The sequence below is a fragment of the Dipodomys merriami genome, unplaced genomic scaffold (genome assembly GCF_024711535.1).
Source record: "Dipodomys merriami isolate MVZ:Mamm:240054 unplaced genomic scaffold, mDipMer1.0.p SCAF_20, whole genome shotgun sequence".
NCBI classification, from domain to species: Eukaryota; Metazoa; Chordata; class Mammalia; order Rodentia; family Heteromyidae; genus Dipodomys; species Dipodomys merriami.
The window spans coordinates 20,976,472-21,000,106 of NW_027203382.1; the positions used below are offsets into that span (position 1 = coordinate 20,976,472).

At 37.2% G+C, this 23,635-nt stretch overlaps 1 protein-coding gene across 2 annotated transcripts in view; it reads right to left on the reverse strand.

The window, feature by feature from the left end:
* Nucleotides 1-14,825: 14,825 nt before the first annotated feature.
* The window catches only part of Msh3 (mutS homolog 3), a 166,715-nt gene continuing 157,905 nt past the window's right edge, over nucleotides 14,826-23,635 (reverse strand). For both annotated transcript variants that reach the window (XM_070031172.1, XM_070031171.1), the window contains exons 23-24: nucleotides 21,797-21,968; nucleotides 14,826-19,630 (exon numbers count right to left, since the gene is read on the reverse strand). In XM_070031172.1, the coding sequence (XP_069887273.1) occupies nucleotides 19,519-19,630; nucleotides 21,797-21,968 (284 nt within the window). In that variant the 3' untranslated portion in view covers nucleotides 14,826-19,518. The remainder of the gene's footprint in view (nucleotides 19,631-21,796; nucleotides 21,969-23,635) is intronic.

Consider the following 23,635-nt stretch of genomic DNA (forward strand, 5'->3'; position numbering starts at 1 on the left):
TATCTTTTTTTACCAAAATGAAATATATATAAATAAAAGAGATGTGAAAAATAGTTATTATATAATATGTATTATTTATATAATATATGCAATAATATTAGATATGTATATAATAGATATGTTTCCAGAAACCTAAAATTAAAATCATGCTCTATATGGTGCCCAGACTCTGCAACAAGAAAAATCATACAAAGGATCTTATTTCTGCTACCTTTCTAGTGTTCACAGGCAGATATAAGAAAAAGATTAAAAGTAATATAACAGAGTCTGTGAAATAAAAAATAAACCAGGAATATCTGGAAATAATGGAGTCAATAATGTCAAAATAGAGTCTGCTCCTAGTGATCCCTGAAAAGTAGAAACTAAGTTGGGCTCAGAGGCAGAATACATGACAAGCCCTGCAGTCATTCTGCAACTCCTGACAGTGACTACAGGTGGGAAATGCTCCTGCATAGACTGATGCATATAGTGTTTGGAGTATAAGCCCCCAAGTCTTTTGCATTTACTTGTGCCACAGCCTTAGGAAAAATACAACAGAGAGCTCAAGACAGTGGCATTATCAGTTCTCCTGGCATGACTATCTTTTGTTGGAGAAAACAGACATTGAGGTTTTATGATAGAGTCTGGGGTGGGGAGGGGTGGACTCCAGGCCTGGATAGCTTTTAGAAGTACTTAGGGATATAAGACCCAATAACAAAAAGATACCAGGAGGGCTGAGAAGGTGGCTCAGAGGTAGAGTGCATGCCTTGCATGCATGAGGCCCTGGGTTCGATTCCTCAGCACCACATAAGCAGAAAAAGCTGGAAGTGGTGCTGTGGCTCAAGTGGTAGAGCACTAGCCTGAGCTGAAAGAACGGAGGGACAATGCCCAGGCCGAGAGTACAAGCCCCATGACTGACAAAAAAAAAAAAAAACAGGAATTGTGGCTTTCCTTCTATTCCCATAACAAAAAGGCTTCATTAGAGTCTGGGCTACACTTCAGATGCCCCCAATTCCTTTGAGTTTCATTGTGGTTGATTGGAATGTTGATAAACTCAAGGCCTACCTAGTCATAAAAATGGGCCTCATAGCTGGGCACCAGTGTCCCACACCTGTAATCCTAGCTCAGTGGGAGACTGAGGTTGTTGAGATCTTAGGGTGTTTTTGTTGTTGTGGTGTCAGTTGTGGGGCTTGAACTCCAGGCCTGGGCGCTATCCCTCAGCTCTTCAGCTCAAGGCTAACTCACTACCACTTGAGCCACAGCACCACTTCCGGTTTTCTGGTGGTTAATTGGGGTAAGAGTCTCACGGACTTTCCTTCCCGGGCTGGCTTTGAATCGCGATCCTCTGTTTTGACCTCCTGAGTAGCTAGGATTACAAGTGTGAGTTACGGGCCCCTGCGAGATTTTAGTTTGAGGCCTGTCAAGTGCAGGCAAAAGTTCACAAGATCCCTTTTCAATGCAATGCTTTGGAGCACGGTGGTGTGGGATTGTTATCCGAGCTAATAGGAAGCCTCCATGCATTGCATCAGTTAGGATGCTTTTGGTAACAAGAAATAGAGAATTCAGATATATGACTTAAACCATGACATTAGCAGTTCACTCAAAGTCCAGGTAAGGCAGACCCAAGGGTGAGTTGATAGTTCCAGTACATCCTCAAGGACTCTTGCTTTTTCTCTCTCAATGCCATTGTTCATTATCAGAGGCAGAGTTCAGGCATCACATTCTCATTTTACAGCTTTCAAAGCCAAAGGTGTAGAAAAGAGAAGGAAAACAAACAAACAAAACAACACCCAACACTTTTGCTTCATGCCACTCTCATCAGGAAGGAACAATGTCCCTGACCTCTTAGGCAGATTCCCCTTCAATCCTGTGGTGCAAAACTTGGTCACATGTGGAGCCTCACACTCATTAACTTTCCTGGAGAAACAAACTGGCTATGGCTGGCTTCAAATATTAAAAACTGAACTTGATGACATTGCTGTGGTTACCACAAAAAGGAAGTTGAGATTCTGTCTTCAAAAAGGGGAGAGTGTAGTCAAAATGTCAATATATTTCCTACAAAACAAAGAAAATTGAGAGAAGAGGTGGAATGGGAGGGATGGGTAAGAAAGATGGAAGGATTGGCATTGATCGGGATGTGTTGTACTCATAAACTGTTTTGTTAAATGGCAACTCCTTTTCCAACTTCTTAAAAATCATAACATTTTAAAAATGATTTTCTAAAAAGGAGAAAGATAAGGAGAGAACATTGAGTAAAATATGAACTTTAGGAGATAATGAAGAAGCAATCTTTTAAAAAGCCTAAGAAAAGTAGTTAGACAAATAATTGAAATATATATGATGTGGTATTACTTGAATGGAACAATACACCAGTCAGGATAAGATGAAGAAATGCTGCAGGGACAAACAGCCCCAAGAAAACATAGATTTATTTTCTACTCCTGTTACCCAAGTATATAGATCAGTTACAGCTCTAGCTCATACAGAGACCCAGGTTTTATGTGGAATATTTCTGTGGCAGAATAATAAATGACCTGGTGAACTAGATGCTAATTCTTCATGTTTCCACTCCAAGGTGACACATGTCACTTCTGCCTTGAGCAAGCCGTTGGCCATGCCCAGATACAAAAGTCAGGGAAGAATTATCGTCTTGCAGGAGGACAAACTCAGCAAGCAGCAACAATATTTTGTATGATAATAAAAGCTACCAAATAGATGGATGTGTCATTCAGCCATTACTCACTTCCACAGGGTTATACATATCCGTGACCCGACAGTAGGCTTCCATGAGACTAGTCTTGCTGGAGTTCTGTTGAAGCTGCCTGAAGAATAAGTCAGCAGTAGCATTGCTAATTTCCTGAAATATTCATTTTTTTAAAATAGAACAATGCAATATTAAAACTATTTAAAGCAACCATTAAAAAATTCTCATTTCCTAGTTTCTTCTCCCTTTCCCTCCCTCAGCTTTAAATCCTTCTCTTTGCAGCTTCTCGTTAATGGCTAGAGGTGAGCCAACTCAAGGGACAGTTTTGACACAAGCACACAGCCCAGCCCTCACAGTTTAAATAAGGTCTCATTGGAAAAGCATAAAGTAATTTTATTGTTAATAAATAAAGAGATCCCAGTTTAAGCAGGGGGCCAACCCTATCCTTTCTAAAGTTCTGTTGTAGTCTTCCAAGAACAGCCTTGCAATGACCCCACAAAGCAACTCAGAGCATTCCTTCCTGAATATTCAGCTCTGCTGTATCTACAGAATGAGAATCTGGGTAATTATGTAATCACTGTGAGTCTTCTGTAATAATTATGGGAGAAAACATTGCTGGCTTGCTGCCTTGAGATTTGCGGAAGCATTTGAAGCATACTTTTTTGAGACTTCTGAATATTTTGACTTACTTTGTAAGTGACCAAACCCTATGACAACATCATACAGAACTTATACGTGACTATTCAAACTACATGATTACTAATTTACTAGTTATTTATTTATTCAGCCTCAAAGTGCTAAGTGCTAAGCAAGCACTCTACCATATTAGCTACCCTTTCTTCTAGTCATATTTGCACTTCAAAGAACTCAAAATGAAATTCAGAAAGGCGTGCATATATTTACCCTCAGTATTTGCAAATTAAGACCTATGTGTAAGCAGTATTATGTAATCTCAGAACTTTAAATGGTGTTAAAATATAGATAATATGTGTAAAAATTGGGCTGGGAAGGTGGCTCAGTGGTAGAGCGCTTGCCTTGCATGCCTGAGGCCCTGGGTTCAATTCCTCAGCACCACATAAGCAAAAAGTAAAAAGCTGGAAGTGGCGCTGTGGCTCAAGTGGTAGAGCACTAGCTTTGAGCTGAAGAGCTGAGGGACAGTGCCCAGGCCCAGAGTTCAGGCCCCACGACCGGACCCCCAAAAAAATAGCTCTCCCAAATTCTAAAGCAGAGAACAACGAATCAGTTTTTCCTTCTTCTATAGCTTGCTGTTTCTACAATGTCACAGAAATAGAGCCAGAGTAACTTTTGGGCAGAGGCTTCTTTCATTTAACACAACACATGTGATATTTACCTGTATCATTATATGTTGTACCCTTCCCTTGAAAAGAATATTCCTTTGAATAAAGCTTCTATAATTTACCAGTTACCAGCTGAAAGATACATTGGTTGTTCCCAGTTAAGTGCCTTTCTAAATCATTCAAACACAGGTTTTTGTGTGAAAGTAAGTTTTCATTTCTAAAGGTAAATGGCTTGAAGTGCAAATGCTCAGTCATTTGGCAACTGCATATTTAATTTCAACATAAACTGCCAAGCTCTTTTCCATAGTGACTTCCATTTTCACTACTGTCAGAAATCTATGAGTTCCTGTTGCTCCATATCATCATGACAACTTGGTATTATCAATATGTATCTGTGTGTTCAGTATGTGTGCAATTTCTAAGAGGTGTACAGTGTAACTTGTGTTTTTAATTTAATTTGACATCTAGCTTGTTACAACATCATTTGTTGAAAGACTATGCCTTCGTATATCAGCTAATGATCTGCACACTTTTTCCAGTTCTCTATTGACATTCATGTATCTTCTGTAGTGATACATCTTTTACACACATTGCTCATTCTTTTATTGTCTTTTCTTTATTACTGTGTTTTGAGAATTCTTTGTATTTTATGACACCACCTTCTTTGTTGGATATATTATTTATAAATATTTCCCCTTTCTATAGTTAATCTTTTTATTCTCCCAACAGTATATTTTTCAGGTTAAGTTTTTTTCTTAATTTTGTTAAAGACACATTCTTAAATGCATTATTTTGGTGTCTCTATTTATTAATTTTTTTGTGCCAGTCCTGGGACTTAACTCAGGGCCTAGACACTGTCCTGACCATTTTTTCCCTCAAGGATAGCACTCTGACATAGCTCTTTGGGTAGTTAATTGGAGATAAGAGTCTCATAGACTTTCCTGCCCAGGTTGGGTTTGAATTCTCATCTTTTAGCCTCCTGAGTAGCTCGGATTTCAGGTGTGAGCCGCTGGCACCCAGTTTGGTGTCATTTCTTAAAAAAACACTTTGGTCAATCAAAAGCCATGTAGATTTTTCCGCTGTTTTTGTTTGATAATTTTATGGTTTTACATTGTACATTTATGTCAACAGTGCACTTGAACTTCATTTTTTGTACAAGGAGTAAATGTATTGACATCTAGCTGGTTGCAACATCATTTGTTGAAAGACTATGCTTTCTCTGAAGCACTGCCTTTTCTTCTTTGTTAAAAATCAATGGACCTTATTTGTGTGGGTTTATTTCTGGCTCTTTTCTATACCAGTGATCAATGTGGCAATGCTTTTCCAATGCCACACTATCATGATTACTGTTCCTTTACAATAACTATTAAAATCTAGTAAGTAGAGCCATCCAATCTTTTCAAAATTAATTTGCCTTTTCTTATAAAACATCTTGTCTATAGCTATAAAAAGTTCTACTAGGTTTTGGTTTAGAATTTATTAAAAGTGTAAATAAATTTGGGAGATTTGGTAACTATATTGCTTCTTCTAATCCATAAACAGTATCCTTTCACTTATTTAGATCCTCATTGATTTCTTTAAGCTATGCCCCTAGTTTTCACTATATGGATCCTATAGATACTTCGTTAGAATTAAAAGAAGCAATTTCTATGTTGGAAATGAACTTTTCAACTTTGGGTGCAGGAAGAGATAGTAGGAGAAAAACAAAGGAGGGGGGCCACAATGCTCAACAAGAATGGTACTCATTACCTTACTCATGTAACTGTAACCCCTCACTACCAGTATAGCAATTGGATTATTTTCATATTATTACATATCCTGCATTCTGACCACATTAAATAGACTAGTTTTAGCAGCTTTGTAGATTCCTTTGATTTTGTATGTGGAACAATCACATTATTTGTGACTACTGGGTTTTGTTTTTCCTCCTTTCTACTGTGTATGTCACTTCTCTTTCTTCCTCACTATATGGGTCAAAACTTCTAGTTTCTTGCCTTCTTAATCATAGGAGTAATCAGTCATTTGCCATTAAGAATTCTACTAGCTGTCAATGTTCTGTAGGCTGCTTTTAACCAAGTTAGGGAAGTTGTCTTTATGAACTTCATTTTCATTTAAAAAATCAAGAATGGGTTTCCATTTGACAGAATGATCATATGACAATACAGTCTTATTAGTTTTTAATACCTTAGTTTGCTAATATGGTATATTACAATGATTGCTTTTGAATGTGGGAATTTTTGCATTCCTGGGAGAAACTGCTTGTAGTCTTGATACATTTTTCTACTTATATATTGCTAGATTCAATATGCTAATGTTTTGTCTGAGATTTTTCTATGTGCTCAAGATACTGGTTTTGTCTTTGAGACATTTTTCTCTAGTTTTAATACTGACCTTTAAGTGAGTTCATAGTTCTTCATCATGTCTATTTTTCTGGAAAAGTTTATATAGAATTGGTATTTTTTCTTCCTTAAATCTAGCCTGTGATTTTTGTTGTTGTTGTTGAAAGTTTCTTATCTACAAAGTCAATTCTTTGTGGATATAGTTCTCAGTGGATATAGGACCACTCAGATTACCTACTTTTCCTTGTGTGTACTTCAGTGTCAATGTCTCTTAAAGGAATGGTACATTTTATATAGGTTGTACATATTGTTTGCACAGATTTGTTCAGAATGTTTCCCATGATACTTTTTGTGTTGATGAAACCTGCACTGTTTTGCATCATTTTCCTAAAATAGACATTTTGTGTTTTCTTATTTTATTTGACATAGGTAGAAGTTTATTACTCTTATTGGCTTTGACAACTTAATACCAGCTTGTGGTATCATGATGTTTCTTGATTGTTGTTTCCTTCTTTCTGCTTGTCCTTATTTTGACTGGCTTATTTCTAGTGGAAGCTTAGATTTCCAGTTTTGTAAAGTAAAAGCAGTATGACTGATTGGAGATGTTTATTCTTCCCTAATAAGTATTTAGTGTTATAAATTTATCTAAAAATACTGGTTTAGCTGCATACCACACATTTTCATCTGTTGCACTTTCATTCTCATTCCTTTACTTGGCCTCTGGATTTAGATGTATGCCAGTTGGATTCTATTATAAGGGGCAACTTTCAGATATGCTACCATTTTTGAGGTTTATTTCATCTTAAGGAGAGAATATTTTGTATTATATCAATTCAAAATCTATTAAGTTTTGTCTTCCAACCAAGGATATGGTCTATTATGGACAATATTACATCTATACTTGGAAAGGATGCACATTCTTTTCCTTTCAGGTGGAACATTATACCAAATTCAATTAGATCAAGTTGGCTGGTGATATTTAGTCTTTCTAAATGCATGTTGATTTTACATCTACTTGTTCTACTGATTATCAAGAGGAGTGAAGTTTTCATCTAGAAGGGGTGGGGTTATATATTTCTTCCTTCAGTCTCAATTTTTAATGTATTTTGAAGGACTGTTGTTACCTGAATTATATTTTAAGAATTGTTACATCTTTTTTCTATGTAAATTACTTCTTCAAACTTTATTTGCCTTGTTCTGAAGTCTTTATTTAATTAATATAGCTATCCTAGCTCACTTTTGGTTAGTCTTTGTAAGGTATATGTTTTTCATGACAGATATTTTCACACCAGTGAAACTCTGACTCTTCTGCCATCTCCATTCTACAATTCAACCCAAATAATGGATTTTTAAACTACTGTAGCTCCATTTGGTCCTTTATTGTCCTCTTCCTCCCTCTTTCCCTTCCATCTTCTCTTCTTTCCCTTCCTCTCCCCTTCCCTACCTCTACTTCCTTCCTCCTTTGTTCACTCTGAAACATTCCTTAGTTTTATCTATTCAGGTAAACCCATATCAACTTACCCTATTCTTTTATTACAGTAAAATATATACAAATTTACCATCTTAACCAATATAAGTACATATTTCAGTAGTATATAATATTTCATATTGGTATGCAAACAGTCCCAAAGACATTCCTCTTTGCAAGACTCAATTTTTATTTTGGTGCTGGTCCTGAGGCTTTAACTCAGGGCTGGGCACTGTCCTGAGCTTTCTTTGTTCAAGGCTAGCACTCCACCCCTTGAGCCACAGCTCCACTTCTGGCTTTTTTGGAAGTTTATTGGAAGTAAGAGTCTCACAGACTTTCTTGCCCAGGGAGGCTTTGAACCTCAATCCTCAGATCTCAGCCTCCTAACTAGCGAGAATGATAGAGCTACTGGTAACTAGCAAGACTCAAAACTCTTATCCATTAAACAACTCTTATTCCCTTTTCTCTATGACTTGCTTATAGTTTCTTGTTTTCTGCCAAGAATTTCCCTTTCCATCTTTTCTTGCTTCTTGGAACTTGTGTATAATGGCTACTTTAAAGTCACTATCTCATGAGTCCAATTTCCAAGTTATTATGGGATTGGCTGTTTCTCTTGCAATTTGTTGAGATTTTCCTAGTTCTTTACATATTCACTTTAGATTATTTTTGAAGATTTTATCTATTATAAGTCTAAGAGTTTTGTTTAAAAATATGTTGGTTAATATTTACTTCATTGCTTTAGCTGCTGCACACCTGGTTGACTCAGGGCTGAGGTTCTGACATACTTTAGTGGGCTGTCACTTCAGATCTCAAAGCTTTTGAAGCTATTTCACATGTGCCTTCTCCTAGTTGGCAGGCTGGTAGTGGCCCATGCTGTAGCTAGTTCTCAAAGTCTCTGGTATGCTGTTTTGGGTTAGCTGTATGAATAAACAGCTTGAACTTGAGCTAAGGACTTTATACACAGCCTTATCTATTCCTCAAGTTCTCACTCTTGTGCATGTGTGCATGTGCAACTTCTATATTGTCCTGATGCCAAGAGCCTCTTTTTCTAGTTGCATGGCTAGAAAACAGGACATCCAAGGTTTTATCCCTATTGCCCTGAAGAATATTTTTCATGACTGCATCCACCTCTGTTGTAAAGTGTTTAATAGCAGAGAATGGGAAAAAACATTTTATCTATCATTTTGTATGGCTAGAGAGAAGGAATTACTTCCTGAGAATTTTGGGTGTCCAGACATTTGCTATTACTCCTGCAACCACCAGCTCTGCCATTGCTGGGGCGAAGCTGCAGGACTGGGTTTGGCTGGGAGAGAAAAAGAAAAACCAGAAGATTTCCCTGAAATTTGTCCAGCGGGACAGTTGTGTAACAAGAGATTTCTCTAACAACTTTTTCTGTTCACACTGACTATGCTTTGTTGCCTTTGAGTTTAGGAGAAATGTGGGGAGAGGTTAAAAACAAAAGCCAAGAACTTCATGATGTGTCAATTATGACTCAAGACTCTATTTGCCTTGTCAATCTATCTGTTATTATGTACTGTTGGACTCCTCGTTGTTCTAAGTTTTCTTCCCAGAGTTTTTGTTTATAATCGTTGGGAAAGATAAAGTAGTATATATGCTTATTCTGTCTTAACTGGAAAGTGAATTAAACTCCATTTTATTACATTTATAAAGTAACTCAATACTATTCCTTACTTAGAGCATTGTTGGAAAATAAACAGGACAGTAATTAGATCCTTTAAAAATAATCTATTTTATTTTGGTTTATTGTAAATAGTATTTATTATAAACATTAGTTGTTACTGAAATAGCTATCAATACAATAAGGCATAGACAAATTCATTAAGATCAATACAAACAGTGAGCTCCTAAGACAGAGTTAAGATTTCCTCATCATTGAATTTTCTCATTTGTTCCTGGTCATTAGAAAATGCTATACCCTGAGTTCACCTTTGACTTGGAAAACTACAACATCTACAACAAGTATAATTTGCTGCTTAAACAAAATAATCATTAAAATGCATAAGATTACAGTAATTAGTTACATGTTTAACATAACACATGAGGTGCTACTATAAAGAGACAATAGAGGACATACAAGGTATTCTCATATAAAGGCTTTCCTTCTGATCACATCTTATGGCTTTCAGAAACAGTGAGTTAGGTACTTAAACATTCACCAGAAGGAAGAGTAATTAACTTTATTTTTTAAATGAGTTGATGCCAAAATATATGGCTAAGAATATGTTTGGGATTTAAACTATGCCCAAAATTCATTTTTAATTATTTTAACAGTGCTTGGGCTCAAAGCCAGGCTTGTACACACAAGGCAAGCTACATCTCCAGACAAAAATTCATCATTTATACAAAGAAAGATGTCTTCCAGGAAACAAGAGGAACACAGGCTGCATCACGCCACTTACCACCATGTGAGCTGAGCAGTAACAAACAGTGCCAAACACTAAGAAGCAAATGCCTATAATGAAATCAGGGCAGCCAGAATAACAGTGAATAGACTCTGAAAAGACAGTTGTTGAACACAATGAAATTGGGACCAAAAAGATGAAGGATGCTGAGATTTGACACACATCTGAACTTGCCTTAAGAGACAGGTGTAGGGAGAAGAGGGGAGACATGGAAAGCCTTCTGGCCCAAGGTGCTTACCTTGGTTATGGTGAGACAAGAGGCATGGATAGTTTGAGCAAAGGAAGTGAACATCTGTTTCTATGGACAGCCTCAAGGAGAAGCAGGTTTGAAGGATGACCTTTCAGCTCAGCACACATTTAGAACAAAACTAACTCCTTACTAAAGGGTAACAAAGACTAATATGCAGCAAACTGACACACCTATGAAACTAGAATTATCCAAATAAAAAGAATGTCACCAGAGCCACACAAAGCTAGCTGCCTTCTCATTAACCAAAGGAGGCCTTCCAGCTGTCTAGGGTAGTCTTATGTCCAGTTGCACTGATGTGCATGATGTGCACGATGCCATCATGGAGCATGTAGGATATGTCTGATGCTCATGTAATTCTTACTTTCTCCTCTCTCATTTCTTAATGAAGGAGGGAGGCCAGAAGCAGAGGAAAGTAGCTTTCTGTAGAGCAAACATGACTGAACTGAATTAAATAGGTAAGACTGGACCTTCAACAAATGGCCTATGAGCTGTATAGGACCTCACAATGTCCTGTGATCCACTGGATCACATTGGGGGTGGGAGGAGTGAGGTTGTCCATCTCTCCCCTCACACCACACTAGACATGATCCATGATGGAAGATGAAAGAGACAGGATGATTTTGTGCCTGGGCACTGCATTCTTCAAGCAGGCTAGTTGATTTCTTGCTGCCCAGCATCACTGCCTGCTTCCCCTGACAATGAGAGCATAGAGATTACAGGATGAGGGAAAGACAGGAGCATTCATGCATCCTTTACTACATGGGGAAAAAGCAGGTTGATGTTAAACCATCCTCATTCAAAGTTAAAAAGAGAAAAACAGTGGTATATAACCCATGCAAAAATAATTTTCTAAGTAGGAAAGGACGCTAACATAAAAATATAATGCAGAATATACACTTGAAAATTACTCCTGGAACTAAATGTAATCTGAGGATCTGGAGAGACAGGAAGAGGAAAGGGCATCAAGGAAGAAAAAAATATATATAAAGTCATAAAGTCACAGAAATTAAAGTTATTATGAACTGCACAACCAAGTACAGTTTAAAATGCAACATGTGGTAACTGTTCCCTAAAGAAGACAAAATAACAAAATATTATACTCAAATGCACTAGAAGAGAGGCTTTTTTTTCCTTCATGAAAGCAGAAGAAAAGCATTCATATGTTTTGGAAAAATTAACAGAATGTGGTTATTAGTGAAACAAATTCTATGGATGCTACAGAACTCCAGGATCAAGAACATGTGGGGAAATCACAAAGGAAAAGAAATCAAGCTGATCTTATGTTTCTCTTTAGCAATACCTGATGCCAAAAGGCAATGAGACCTTAAAAAACAACAACAACTTCAAGCTTCCATTCAAACTGGGTGCAAAGGAAAGTCAGATCACACAAAAAATATGCAGAAACAGAATAGTCAAGAATTGTTTCTTTAAAAATCATGTATTGTTGAAGATACAGCCCCTACCTAAAACTTTTGACATGAAAAAGCGAGAAATAAGAATGAATTCCAATTAAGCACAGAAACAAATACAAAATTATGTGGTAAATACAGATAAAAGCACTAATTGCTAAGCAGTTTTGAAGGAAAGTTAAATAATGTCTTAAAAACAGACATATAGAAAATCATGGAGCATTATCAGATAACTAAAAAGAGAGGCAAATGAGATAGAGAAGCAAGTAGTATAGGAGACCAGACACTAAATTCTCTCCTATGATATGATACTGAAAAACAAAAATTTAAGCATCATTTACAACTATCAAGGCAGTTCCAACAGAATAAGTGGAAGGATGGGCAAAACAAAAAGGAACAATCTAGAAAAACTGACACTATAAAGGGAAATTTCACAAAGATAAATAAAAGAAAATTTGAACCAGGTGTCAATGGCTCATGCCTGTAATATTAGCTACTCAGGAGACTGAGATCTGAGGATAATAGATCAAAGCCAGCCTAGGCAGGAAAGTCCATGAGACTCCTATCTCTAATTAACCAGAAGTGGTGCTCAAAGTAGTAAAGGAGTTGTAGAGGTGGAGAGGGAAGGGTTGGTAGGAGAAAATCAAAGGAGGAGGTAATGTTCTCGTTACCTTACTCATGTAACTGTAACCCCTCTGTACACTATTTTTACAATAAAAAGTATGTATGTGTGTGTATAAACACACACACACACACACACACAAAGTGGTAAAGTACTAGCCTTGGCAAAAAAGCTCAGAGATAGCACCTACATCCTAAGTTCAAGCCCCACACTGACAAGGAAAAAAAAATTGATTCCAGAAGACCAAATATATCAATCATATCAGTCACTAAGAAAAATAGAGTCAACAATTAAGAGGTGACATTGATCAAGATTCATTCTACTCACAAAGTGACATGCTAAACTGAAACTCCTTGATACAACTACTTAAAAGATAATGAAAGTGAAAACTTAAAAGTTCAAAGAATCAAGCAACTATCTGCTCCCCTTAATAGATAGGGCTATATCACTACAAGTCACAAAATAAAAGGCATGCATGGGTATACCAGGCAAACTCAAAGACAAAAACAAAGTGTCTAATCATGTTAACAAATCAGGCAAGTCTTGAACTCAAGACTTGAAATAATGAAGATTACTTAAGAATGTGAAGGGTATAATCTCTAATGAAGATGTGTCACAAATCTATCTCTCACCACCTATATAAAACAAAAACTTCATAAATAAGGATTCGTTTTAGCATACCTTTCAGTACTAGACAGTTTAACCAATTTGAGAAAATTGCATTGAAAAATATACAAAGTATAAAAATATAAAATACTGTAATTATAAGGTAGAGCACACAATTTCTTTATAAAATGCTAAGAAAACATTAATTATTAGCAGCTTATCTACAGCATATTACAAGGTTAATGAAAAAGTAATTATTTTATGTTGATGACCATTAGGGATGATGACGAATCATGCAGTTCAACTGCAGACCTCTATAGCAGCCACAAAGAACACTGTGAACGAGTCATAGCTGGATCTGATAAAACCTCACTCATATCAACAGGCAGGGAACCAGATTTGATCCATAGGCTATCCTTGCCCACCTCTTATCTAATAGTATAAAACAAATCACTTAAATAGGGATACAGGGGGACCCATTGCAACAATGAGATGTACAAGATGTTATGTCAAAAAAAACGAACTTTACAACTTTGGCCCGGGGAGGGGGGGACGGGAAGGGATGGGAAGGCGAAACAAAGGAGACAACAATGCTTGATAAGAAATGTGCTCATTACCTTGCCCATGTAATTGTAACCCCTCTGTAAAGTATTTTCACAATAAAATTTTTTTTCACAACTGTATACCCTAAGAAGAGAAAGTACATTTATGTAGGCAAATAGAAAACATAATAGATTTCTAAGAAACAGAAACCTAGGAGTAGAACTATCTTGGTGACTGATTTCTTTGCAACAGCAGGAGTGGAACATCTGGCCATATCTTCATGACAGCAACAGGAAGCAGCAGCAGCGGGCTTTCAACTGAGGCGGTCCAGTGGAACATTCCTCCTGGCCATACAAACCCTCTCTCTCTCTTCTCTACCTCCTGCCCTTCCTCTCTCCCTTTCTCATCTTGTCTTACTGCATCTAGACTCAGGGACTCAAATACACTAGACGGGTGTGGTCTACCACTTGAGTCATATTCCTAGCTTTTATTGCTTTAGTTTTTCAGGTAGGGTCCCACATTTTTGTCTGAGGGCAGCTCAGACTGTGATTCTCCTACCCACATAGTTGAGATTCAAGAGATCCAACCACCACACCTGACTGATCGAGATAGGATCTTACTAATCTTTGCCAGAGCTGGACTCAAGCAACAATCCTCTAGAGCTTGGCCTCCTGAATAGGTGTGATTATAGTGTGAATCACCATACCAGTCCTACTTCTCATTCTAAAACATCCAAGCCTAATCTCAAGCCCTCTCAAAAGATGCTAAAAGCTAAACATAGTAATTTTGTCCATACATGATCACAGAAAGTGTTCTGTTGTCACCAACAGAACTTGGAAATATCACCCATTTGAAGATTTCTAAAACTGTCTCAGCTTTACATCAAAGAAGAAACCTTTTCTCTTTTAAAAATCCTAAATAATAAGGCATTTACAGCTGTAAATGCCAAGTCCTTCACACATCAACATTTTAACAAGGGAATTTAGAACTCAAATTTAAATACACACACACACACACACACACACACACACACACACACACACACACACACACACACACACACACACACACACACACACACACACACACACACACACACACACACACACACACACACACACGTAGTACTGATCACAATACTTTGTTTATTTCTATATCCAGAAGTACCACAGGTCTTTCTGCTAGAGTAGTGGAGGGTTGAAATAACTTTTATTTACTAAGGAGAGAACTATCTCTTTTTATGTATCTCATTAAGATTTTTTTTATAAGTACTCAATAAAGACTTCAATTCTTTAAGACTGTTCAATTACCATTTGATCCCAATAATATTAAATCTTATTGTAAACCCCAAGAATTATAGAAAGTTTTCCCTTACCATTCGACATATATATTTCAATGTTAAGTCTGGACTCATCACTTAAAGAATTTAATTATTCATGGGAGCACTAACATTTCAGGTTTATTATATGGGAATGGAAAAATGTCCTCCTTATTTCCCCATTCTGATTAATAATGTTTATCCTTACTCTAGTTACAATCTTACTCTCAATTTTAAGGTGCTATTGAATCTACACAGATGATGTGAAATGTTCTGTGACAGGGTTCGCTAATTCAGGCATACTTCGTAGAATAGTGAGGCTGTTTTGTCTTAGGAAACTGATTGCCTGGTATATTCTTACACTGCGCAAATTGCTAGCCTGGTACTCTTAAATTGCACAAATCACTAGAACTTTTATGAAGCCAGAGCAATCATTGTGAGATGAAAATAGAATTCTTCTCCCCAAGCTCAGTAATCATTTCTACAAGAAGACAGCCTTACTGTGTGTCTCACGACATCATGTAGGTATGCATTCTTCACCATGATTTCATGGAAACAGGACAGAAGACAAGTTATCTTTGGGGATATTGGCTTGATTAGCAGATTGTTTCTAAATGCATTTATCAAGAACAATTGGAAGGTCTTTGGAAGGAAAAGTCAGTTCATCCAATGGGTAAGAAAAAGTGAATTTTTTGAAGATGACATTTAAACTCTATGACCCTCACTGTGCCATGAAAGCAGCACCTGTAACTGAGCTAAACACGGAATTTATGGTCGAAAACACAATACTTCTGTTTTAATGAGGCTTTTAATAAATGTGCCAGCGAAACAGGACTAGGTTGTCCCAAGCAAACCAGGAGTTATTTTCACTATGTCTCTAGACATTAATAAACCTAATAATCATCATATATCTGAACTAGAATGTTCGAGTAAAACTGACCTTAATCAGAGTCAGAAACCACAGATGGCACTAATGCAAGTGACTTTCCCATTCCACCTATATTCTTGGTGTGAAACATAAAATAGCACTTTTATAATTACATAGCACAGCGATAATTACTATTGATTTTTGAGACTTCCTAAAGGTCAACATTAATTTGGAGAACACACTGAGTTCAATCTAGCCTTTCTCTGAAATTCACTCAGTGGAGAATGACTACCACCATAACAGGCTCAAATTTGAGCAAAGTTTGAAGGAGAGTATTTGTTTCTGTTTTAAGAAACAGCACACTTCTGTGGAGATCTTGACTCTGGTGAATTGGTGCCTTAATTTTGAGTAGTTTTTTCATTGAGTTTCTGACCTAAGAAGATTTAGGTTGTTGTTTTTCTTTTCCTCTTTATTTTGTCAAGTACTTACTAGAGTCTATAGTAGTCCAGTCTCTGTCCTATGTGGCAGATAAAGTAACAGACAGAAGAAACAAATGACTGCCATCCTAACTATAAGTACTGCTTAATCACTTGTAATCACTGAGACAGCAGTACAGATCTGATCTTACATCAGAACTACTATGGGACTTTAAAAAAAATATATATATATACTATGCTTCTCCACATAAAAAATATCTATATGTTAATGTTCACAGTAGGACTATTTACAATGACTGAAAATAGAAACAATCCAATGTGCATTGATGCACACTGTAGAATATATATGAAATGGAATGTTCAAGTAAAATACTATTTCATGCTTCAACGTGGGTAAACCTTGAAAATACTATTTTAAATGAAAGATCCTAGACAGAAGAGACCACGTACTATACAATTCTATTTATATGTCCACAAGAGGCTATAAAGACTATACAGATTAGCAGTTGTCCAGTGCTGAGGCTTTGAGGGAGACACAGAATGATTGATGATAGGTGCAAGCTTCCTTACTTAGAGTGAGGAGAGCATTCCAAGTTAATTGCAGTGACAGCCAAACATTTTTTGGACAAAGGAGCAGCTGCCATTGAATTGTACACTTAAACAGCTGAATTACTGTACCTGAAGGATGTCAACAGCTTATCAGAAATACTAAGCCTAGGTCTTAGTCCTTGGTTAAGTCATGAGTGGGAATCACGGGATTTTAATACTTAGCCCTGAAAAACCAATAGGATACACTGAATAATTCAAATGTGTTAGTTTTTTCCTTTAAACTATAATTTAAAAATCTGCAATTTTTATTCTTTTCTTTTTCTTTTTAAAAATGATAAGTTATAGAAATGCACATAAGCATATTCTTAAAACAGTACAGTACAAACAGTACTGATGAACAATCAAACATCAGGGAGGTCAAAGGTGAATGTTTGAGTTTTGGGGTGAAAGGAGGGTTGGTCCTGGGGAACAAATACAAGTCTTGACCCTGAGCTACATCCTCAACGTGGCTCTTTTTTCTTTAATCTTTAGGTTAGACTTACTAAACTGAAGTCTGTATTTCCAAAGGTTTTTGAGGAACTGGTAGCTGTTATGTAGGATTATCAGGACTTAGTCTATAAAAGACAGGACAAATCACTAAAAGGAATATATCATATTTCCAAGTCATTTTCTTGACATGTTGGCATCTCAGTGACACATGTGCAATCTTAATCACAGGGATTCAGTGTGACTTTCCCCTCCGCTTTTCAGTAAACCGGCTGGGAGTGAGCGTCATTCAGAAATTCAGGCTAGCAGTGCCAGGCTTCTGTTCTGTATGCAGCGGACCTCTTCCTCTAGGGGCAGGCTGACAGCCTGCTTTGTGCTAGGACCTAGCCTGTAATGTTCCTTGCTGTCCACTCTAAAACAGTGCTCACTGCCTCTGCAGGGACACACTGCTCCCAAAATCCCACCTCTCTGGATGTTGATGTTGGCCAGGACCCAGTCAGAGGCAGAGGTGGCCTCCTGGATGTCGGCTTGACAGTGTGGTGATGCTTACCTCTGCAGCTCCCTCTGGCATGAGCATGGCATTCCTAGGTTCATCCTTGTTCTGATAGTAAAGTTACAGCAGTATCTTTGAGATCTTGATAAAAACCACATAAAACTTCTACAGTCATAGAAAAATTGCATCCATTTTTTTAAAATTTATTAACTCTGGAGATATTTTTGAGAGTTCCAATATCTATTTCTGCTTATGGTAGACTCAAAATACATGATTTTTTAAGTCCCAAAAAAGTTGAGAATGGAGTTAAAGTCTAACTGCAATGGGTCACAACCTACTATTCTCCATAAACTCAAGGAGATTATACTGACTCCTGAGTCTAAAGTCATTGTTGAGGACACCAAAGGAAATAATCTAGAAGGAATGATAAAATGCCCATCAAATGTGGGGAGGAAATTTAAGTGAGAAAAAAATAGTAGAGCTGGGCACCGGTGGCTCACGCCTGTAATCCTAGCTACTCAGGAGACTGAGATCTGAGGATCGAGGTTCAAAGTCAGCCTAGGCAGGAAAATCCGTGAGACTTTTATCTTCAATAAACCACTAGAAAACCAGAAGTGGCTCTGTGGCTCAAGCGGTAGAGTGCTCACCTTGAGCTGAAGAGCTGAGGGACAGCGCTCAGGCCCAGAGTTCAAGGCCCACGACTGACCAAAAAAAAAAAAAAAATAGTAGATAGTTGGGAAATAAGATGAATGTTTTACGTAAGTTTGCATATTTAGAAACAAGGAGAACACATGGATGTAAGAAGCCAGATGCTACGTGCTCTAAAGATGTAGAGACATAGTTGAGCACAAATCACCCTAAGTTTGCAGGGAAGAGGGCAGTGTGAATCCACAAAGCCGTGAGACTGAACACAAAGAAGGGCATCATGTATTCTCTTGATGAGTAGACTGGTCACAGAGATTGACTTTAGTTCTGCTGAATGCTGTTGGAGGAACAGCAACCTTTTTCCACAGTTCAAGCTAAAAATGACAACTGCCAGATATTTGAAAACGTATATCGAAGACTGAACAGGCCATAACAGAATGTGCAGCTGGCATTCATTAAATATTTATTACTTGAATGACAAAATAATTTCATCCAACAATATTTAAAATGTGAGTTTAATTCTTCAAATTTCACATCATCTTATTCTTCTCCTGTGCTCTAGTTTCTAAAAGCTCAATAACTTTATTTCTTATGGAATTTTCTTATATTCATGGTGAAGAAACTGGTGATACTATAAAATTAATTTAATTCAAAGTGAAAGGTAGATTTCTACCAGATTTATACTGCTGCCAATTGTCTGGACTGAAACAAATATAAATATCTATTAAGAATGTATAGTAGCCTCCAAATGTTTAATGTTCTCCCACTTTCACGTTCTACCACTTTAGGTTTTGCTTAAAAGGTTTAGATTTTATATGAGACTTAATATCAAGGAAATTTTTAAATTACATAATGGAAGTCTTCAAATCCAAAAGTGTTTATATGTTTATCCTTTGAAATGGCAGGACAGGCATCAAGATTTCAAGAGTAAAAAATATCTGTTTCTAAAAGGAATATACCATGGTCATAATTTTATGCTCACATGTCACACAAAGATGGGCTGTTAGTGGAGAGTTATTTTGCACAGTTGGTATTCTTAATTCTCCTTTTTTAAAATTGTTTAAAAAACGTAGTCTTCATCTTAATCAGGAAAAGAAGTTTGTATTTCTTCCATTTGAAAGCTGTCTGTCCACTCTTGTAGATCTTTTGCATTATGTGTCATCCATAATTTTGTAAAATACTTTAAGCTTTTCCTAGGGGACAAATAAAATATTATTCAGTTTAGAAACAAGATTCCTGAGGACAACCCATCTCATGGAGAGCCATGCAAAGCCTATACCATTAGACTAGCAGGACTGCTGCCCTATAATCCAGGCACTCAAGTTACTGATCACCATGAAGGCTTCCCCTGCTGCCTTCTTAAATCCCTGCCTACTGCAGAGACAATGTGACTGCTCCACTCGTGACTGGCCAAGGCTGGCTGTGTGTGCCTACTGCATATGGAGACAAAATCATTCCTGCCGAATGGCCCCAGGATGAAAGGCGAAACTAGTTTAATGAAATAAAGCTAGCTAATGAAAGAGTAACATTGCCACAACACAGACCTATGCTTTCCCTGCAGAAGAGCCGCCCAGTGAAACATTCAGGTCTGGAGCTAGATAGAGCATCTGAATTCCAATTGCTACCTGACCTCCAACTTGCTGTGACTGTGGCTCAGCTTCTTGCCCTTGCCTGGCCTCATTCCTCTCAACTATCGGATGGGATAACAACAGTACCTAACTCATAAGGTTGTCTAAGGGTTGAGTCAATGCCTATCAAGCAATAAGTTCATTATAAGATCACTGACCATCCTCCCATAGAGCAGTCAACACACACATTGACTGCTAATACTTATTTCTGCTCATAGTGAGAGTTCAATAAGTCTCAACTATTGTGACACATCCCCACCTAGGGTATGAGGCTTGATTTTATTTCTTTGATCTCTTTGGCTTAGAGAATTGACATGATACACCCTTTTAGGGTGCTCTGATGAATTATCAGATTCTCAATGTAGCTTCTTTCAGTAATTCTCATGTCTTGTCAGGATACCTTTATAGATTTTAAAATGTCACTTACTAACTGAAAAAATGAAAATAATCTGTAGCTTTCCTGGCTACTGCTTCATAGGCTACATAAAGCAACATATATAATCTATCTTATTTTATTGCCAGGTTGTATATGTGTCCTTTGTAGTAGAGTTTTAGTTTCGTTTCTTCATTTAAAAAGGACAATAAGACAACAATGAAAGACTTACATTCATCTTTAGATTTCTGTAGAGGATTAAGGGCTAGATTTATTTTTAAACTCTCATAATTTTCTGTCTGGAAAAAAATATACTAATTTGCCTTGTAATGGAAATAGACTGAGACTAATTATACCCCTTGCTTCTGATGAGGCACTGTGGAGCTGATCAAGAAAGCAGCATCAATGGTGGGGGTTACAAATCATTTGCACTATTCCAGTACTTGGGTCTTAGTTAATTATCATACACCCTTTACAAGGTATGGTATGGAAGATAGAACCACTGGTTGGAGGAAATATAGAAAAGATGTATTTCACAACAATATACAAGTTTGTCTAATTTTCCCCTAACATAACTGATAGTCAGCCAAGATTTTTTATTTGATCAATAATCTGGTTCATTGGGAAGTAGCATCCTGCCCTTGTCAGATCACACTCTTTAGACAGGGCAGGAATTGGGGAGTTATGTCATAATTTCTATATTTGAAAAAAAGCTGTAATTTACCATGTATCAATAGATTTAGATTAGTTTGTATACATATTGGCTGGATGTCAAGGGGAAAAAGGTACAAAATGTAAACAATCTTGGTGACAGAGAGAAGCTAGCTTAGAATGAAAACTATCACAAACAAATCACAAAATAAGTGACAAACAGAAACTATGATTTCATGGTTAGTGATATGATAATTTTCCTTCATATCATGACAGAATTCTCAATTTCTGAATGCAATCTCAATGCAGTATATGAATAAAAGAAACCCTCTACAGGTTCTAAAACCTGAAGCTTTTTTTTGGTAACTAAATACTGAAGCTTTTTTTTAACGTAACTGCCTTATGAAGTAGCAAATGTGTTGGCATACATGAAGTTAATTTAATCCTTTAGAAAAATGACTGAAAATCCACTTTCTAACTTAATAAAGATCTAAGTGATCGATAAAGAGGGATTGAAAATGACAAAGTGAATGCATCTGAGAATTGCCAAAAGCTGTTTTTCACTTTACTAATAATTAAATGTTTCAGCATACAGGAAGAAATGCTTTAAAGTAGATCTAATATTCATTTGCAGGATAATCCTCTTCCTCGGACAACTTGGAAGATTTCATTATAAACCAAAATAAGTACAGCACAAACATTCTGACCTTTTCTTATTTACTAATTCTTCCAGCTCTTTTGACTTGTGGGCTGCTTTCTTTAAAATTTCTTCAGGAACATCTGCTAGTTTAGCCACATTGAGTCCGTAACTTCTTGCCGCAACTCCTCTTGTTATTTGATAAAGGAAAGTGACAAAATCAGGCACCTGTTCATCTTCACCTATGAAATAAAGAAGAAAATAATGGAATTAATACTATATCTCAAAGTTGAGGAAAAACTAGAGGACTAAAGAATTTACAATCTGAAAAAAAGTAATCTATTGTTCCTGTCTATCCGTAGCTCCTTCGATCAACTTTACACATCTAGGAAAAGAATAAATACTGTTTTGAAAATACTTGGCATCTAGGACCTTGGCTTACTTTAAAACGCTTTTTGCTGTTGTCCTAGAGATTGAACTCAGGGTCTTGGGCTTAATAGGCAAGTGTTCTTCCAGTTGAACTGTCCCTAAGGCGTTTTTGTTTTAGGGCCACATAGGGGCTTACTTTTTGACTAAGGGTGGCCTCAGACTGTGATCTTCCTACCTCTGCCTCATGTATAGCTAGTTACCGAATACACCACCATATCTGGCTCTCAAAATTGCCTTTTTTTTTGGTCATGAGGCTTGAACTCTGGGCCTGGGTGCTGTCCCTCAGCTCTTCAGCTCAAGGCTAATACTCTACCACAGCGCCACTTCTGGCTTTTTCTGCTTATGTGGTGCAGAGGAATTGAACTCAGGGCACCTCATGCATGCAAGACAAGCATTCTACCAATGAGCCACCTTCCCAGCCCTCAAAATTGTCTTTTAACAATGATATATTGCAAAGTTTGAACTGAACTTCCATAGCAAGAAGAGACTAATTCTAATACATGGCACAATATAATTTATTCCTTCTTTTAAAAGAGATAGGGAAACATTACAGGTTTACATAACAAGAGAAATTCTGGCTGATTAAATATTCTGGTTAAATAGGGATTATACATATTGAAGCGAGTCCTTTTCTGTAACATCCCATCTCTCACCTAGAACTGATGGGTCTAGTTTCACCAGGTATCAGGAAGGCTGCTGATGTGCAACTCCACTGTAACTGAGGTAGTGGAAGAGAGTTGCCTCACCCAAGGGTATACCCTTCTTAGAGCAGCCGGCATCCAATGATTCACTGCTGTGGGAGCAGGCAGGTAGCCTCTAAAATGGCTACCAAATATCCCTGCCTCCTACTACTTATTCCCTTGTGTCATTTCCTCCTTGTAAGTGTGGGCTGGACCCAGTGACTCACTTCTAATGAATAGAAGATAGCAAAAGTTATGAGCCCCCTTCAGACAATGTACTCCGTCTTGGGATTTCTTACATTCTTGTTTGTTCTCAGGGAAGCCAGTTGCCATGCTGTGGACCACCCGAGAAAGACTCACACAGGAATGGATGTTTCTCTCAATATTCAGTGAGGGCCTGACCTTGACAAGAGTCATGTCCATGAGACTGAAATGCTGGCAAGCCGACTACCCAAGTCAAGCCTCAAAGGGAATGTTGCCCTGACCATTAACTTGACCACAGCCTTGTGAGAGACCCAAGAGGTACTCAACTAAGTTGCTCCTGGATCCCTGACCCATACAAACGATGAGGCCATAAATGACTTTTGTTTTAAGTTGCTATTATTCTGAGAAAAATTTGTTGCAAATTATGCTAACCAAGAATAAAACAAAAGTCATAAAAGGCATATCTTCTTTTTAAGTTTAAATAACCTGAAGGATCATCCTGGCCTCAAAGCTCTGCCATACATACATGTGAGTTGAAAGTTTTATTAAAGAAATAAAAAGAATTATTAGGTTAACAATCCAAAGATAAAACTGCG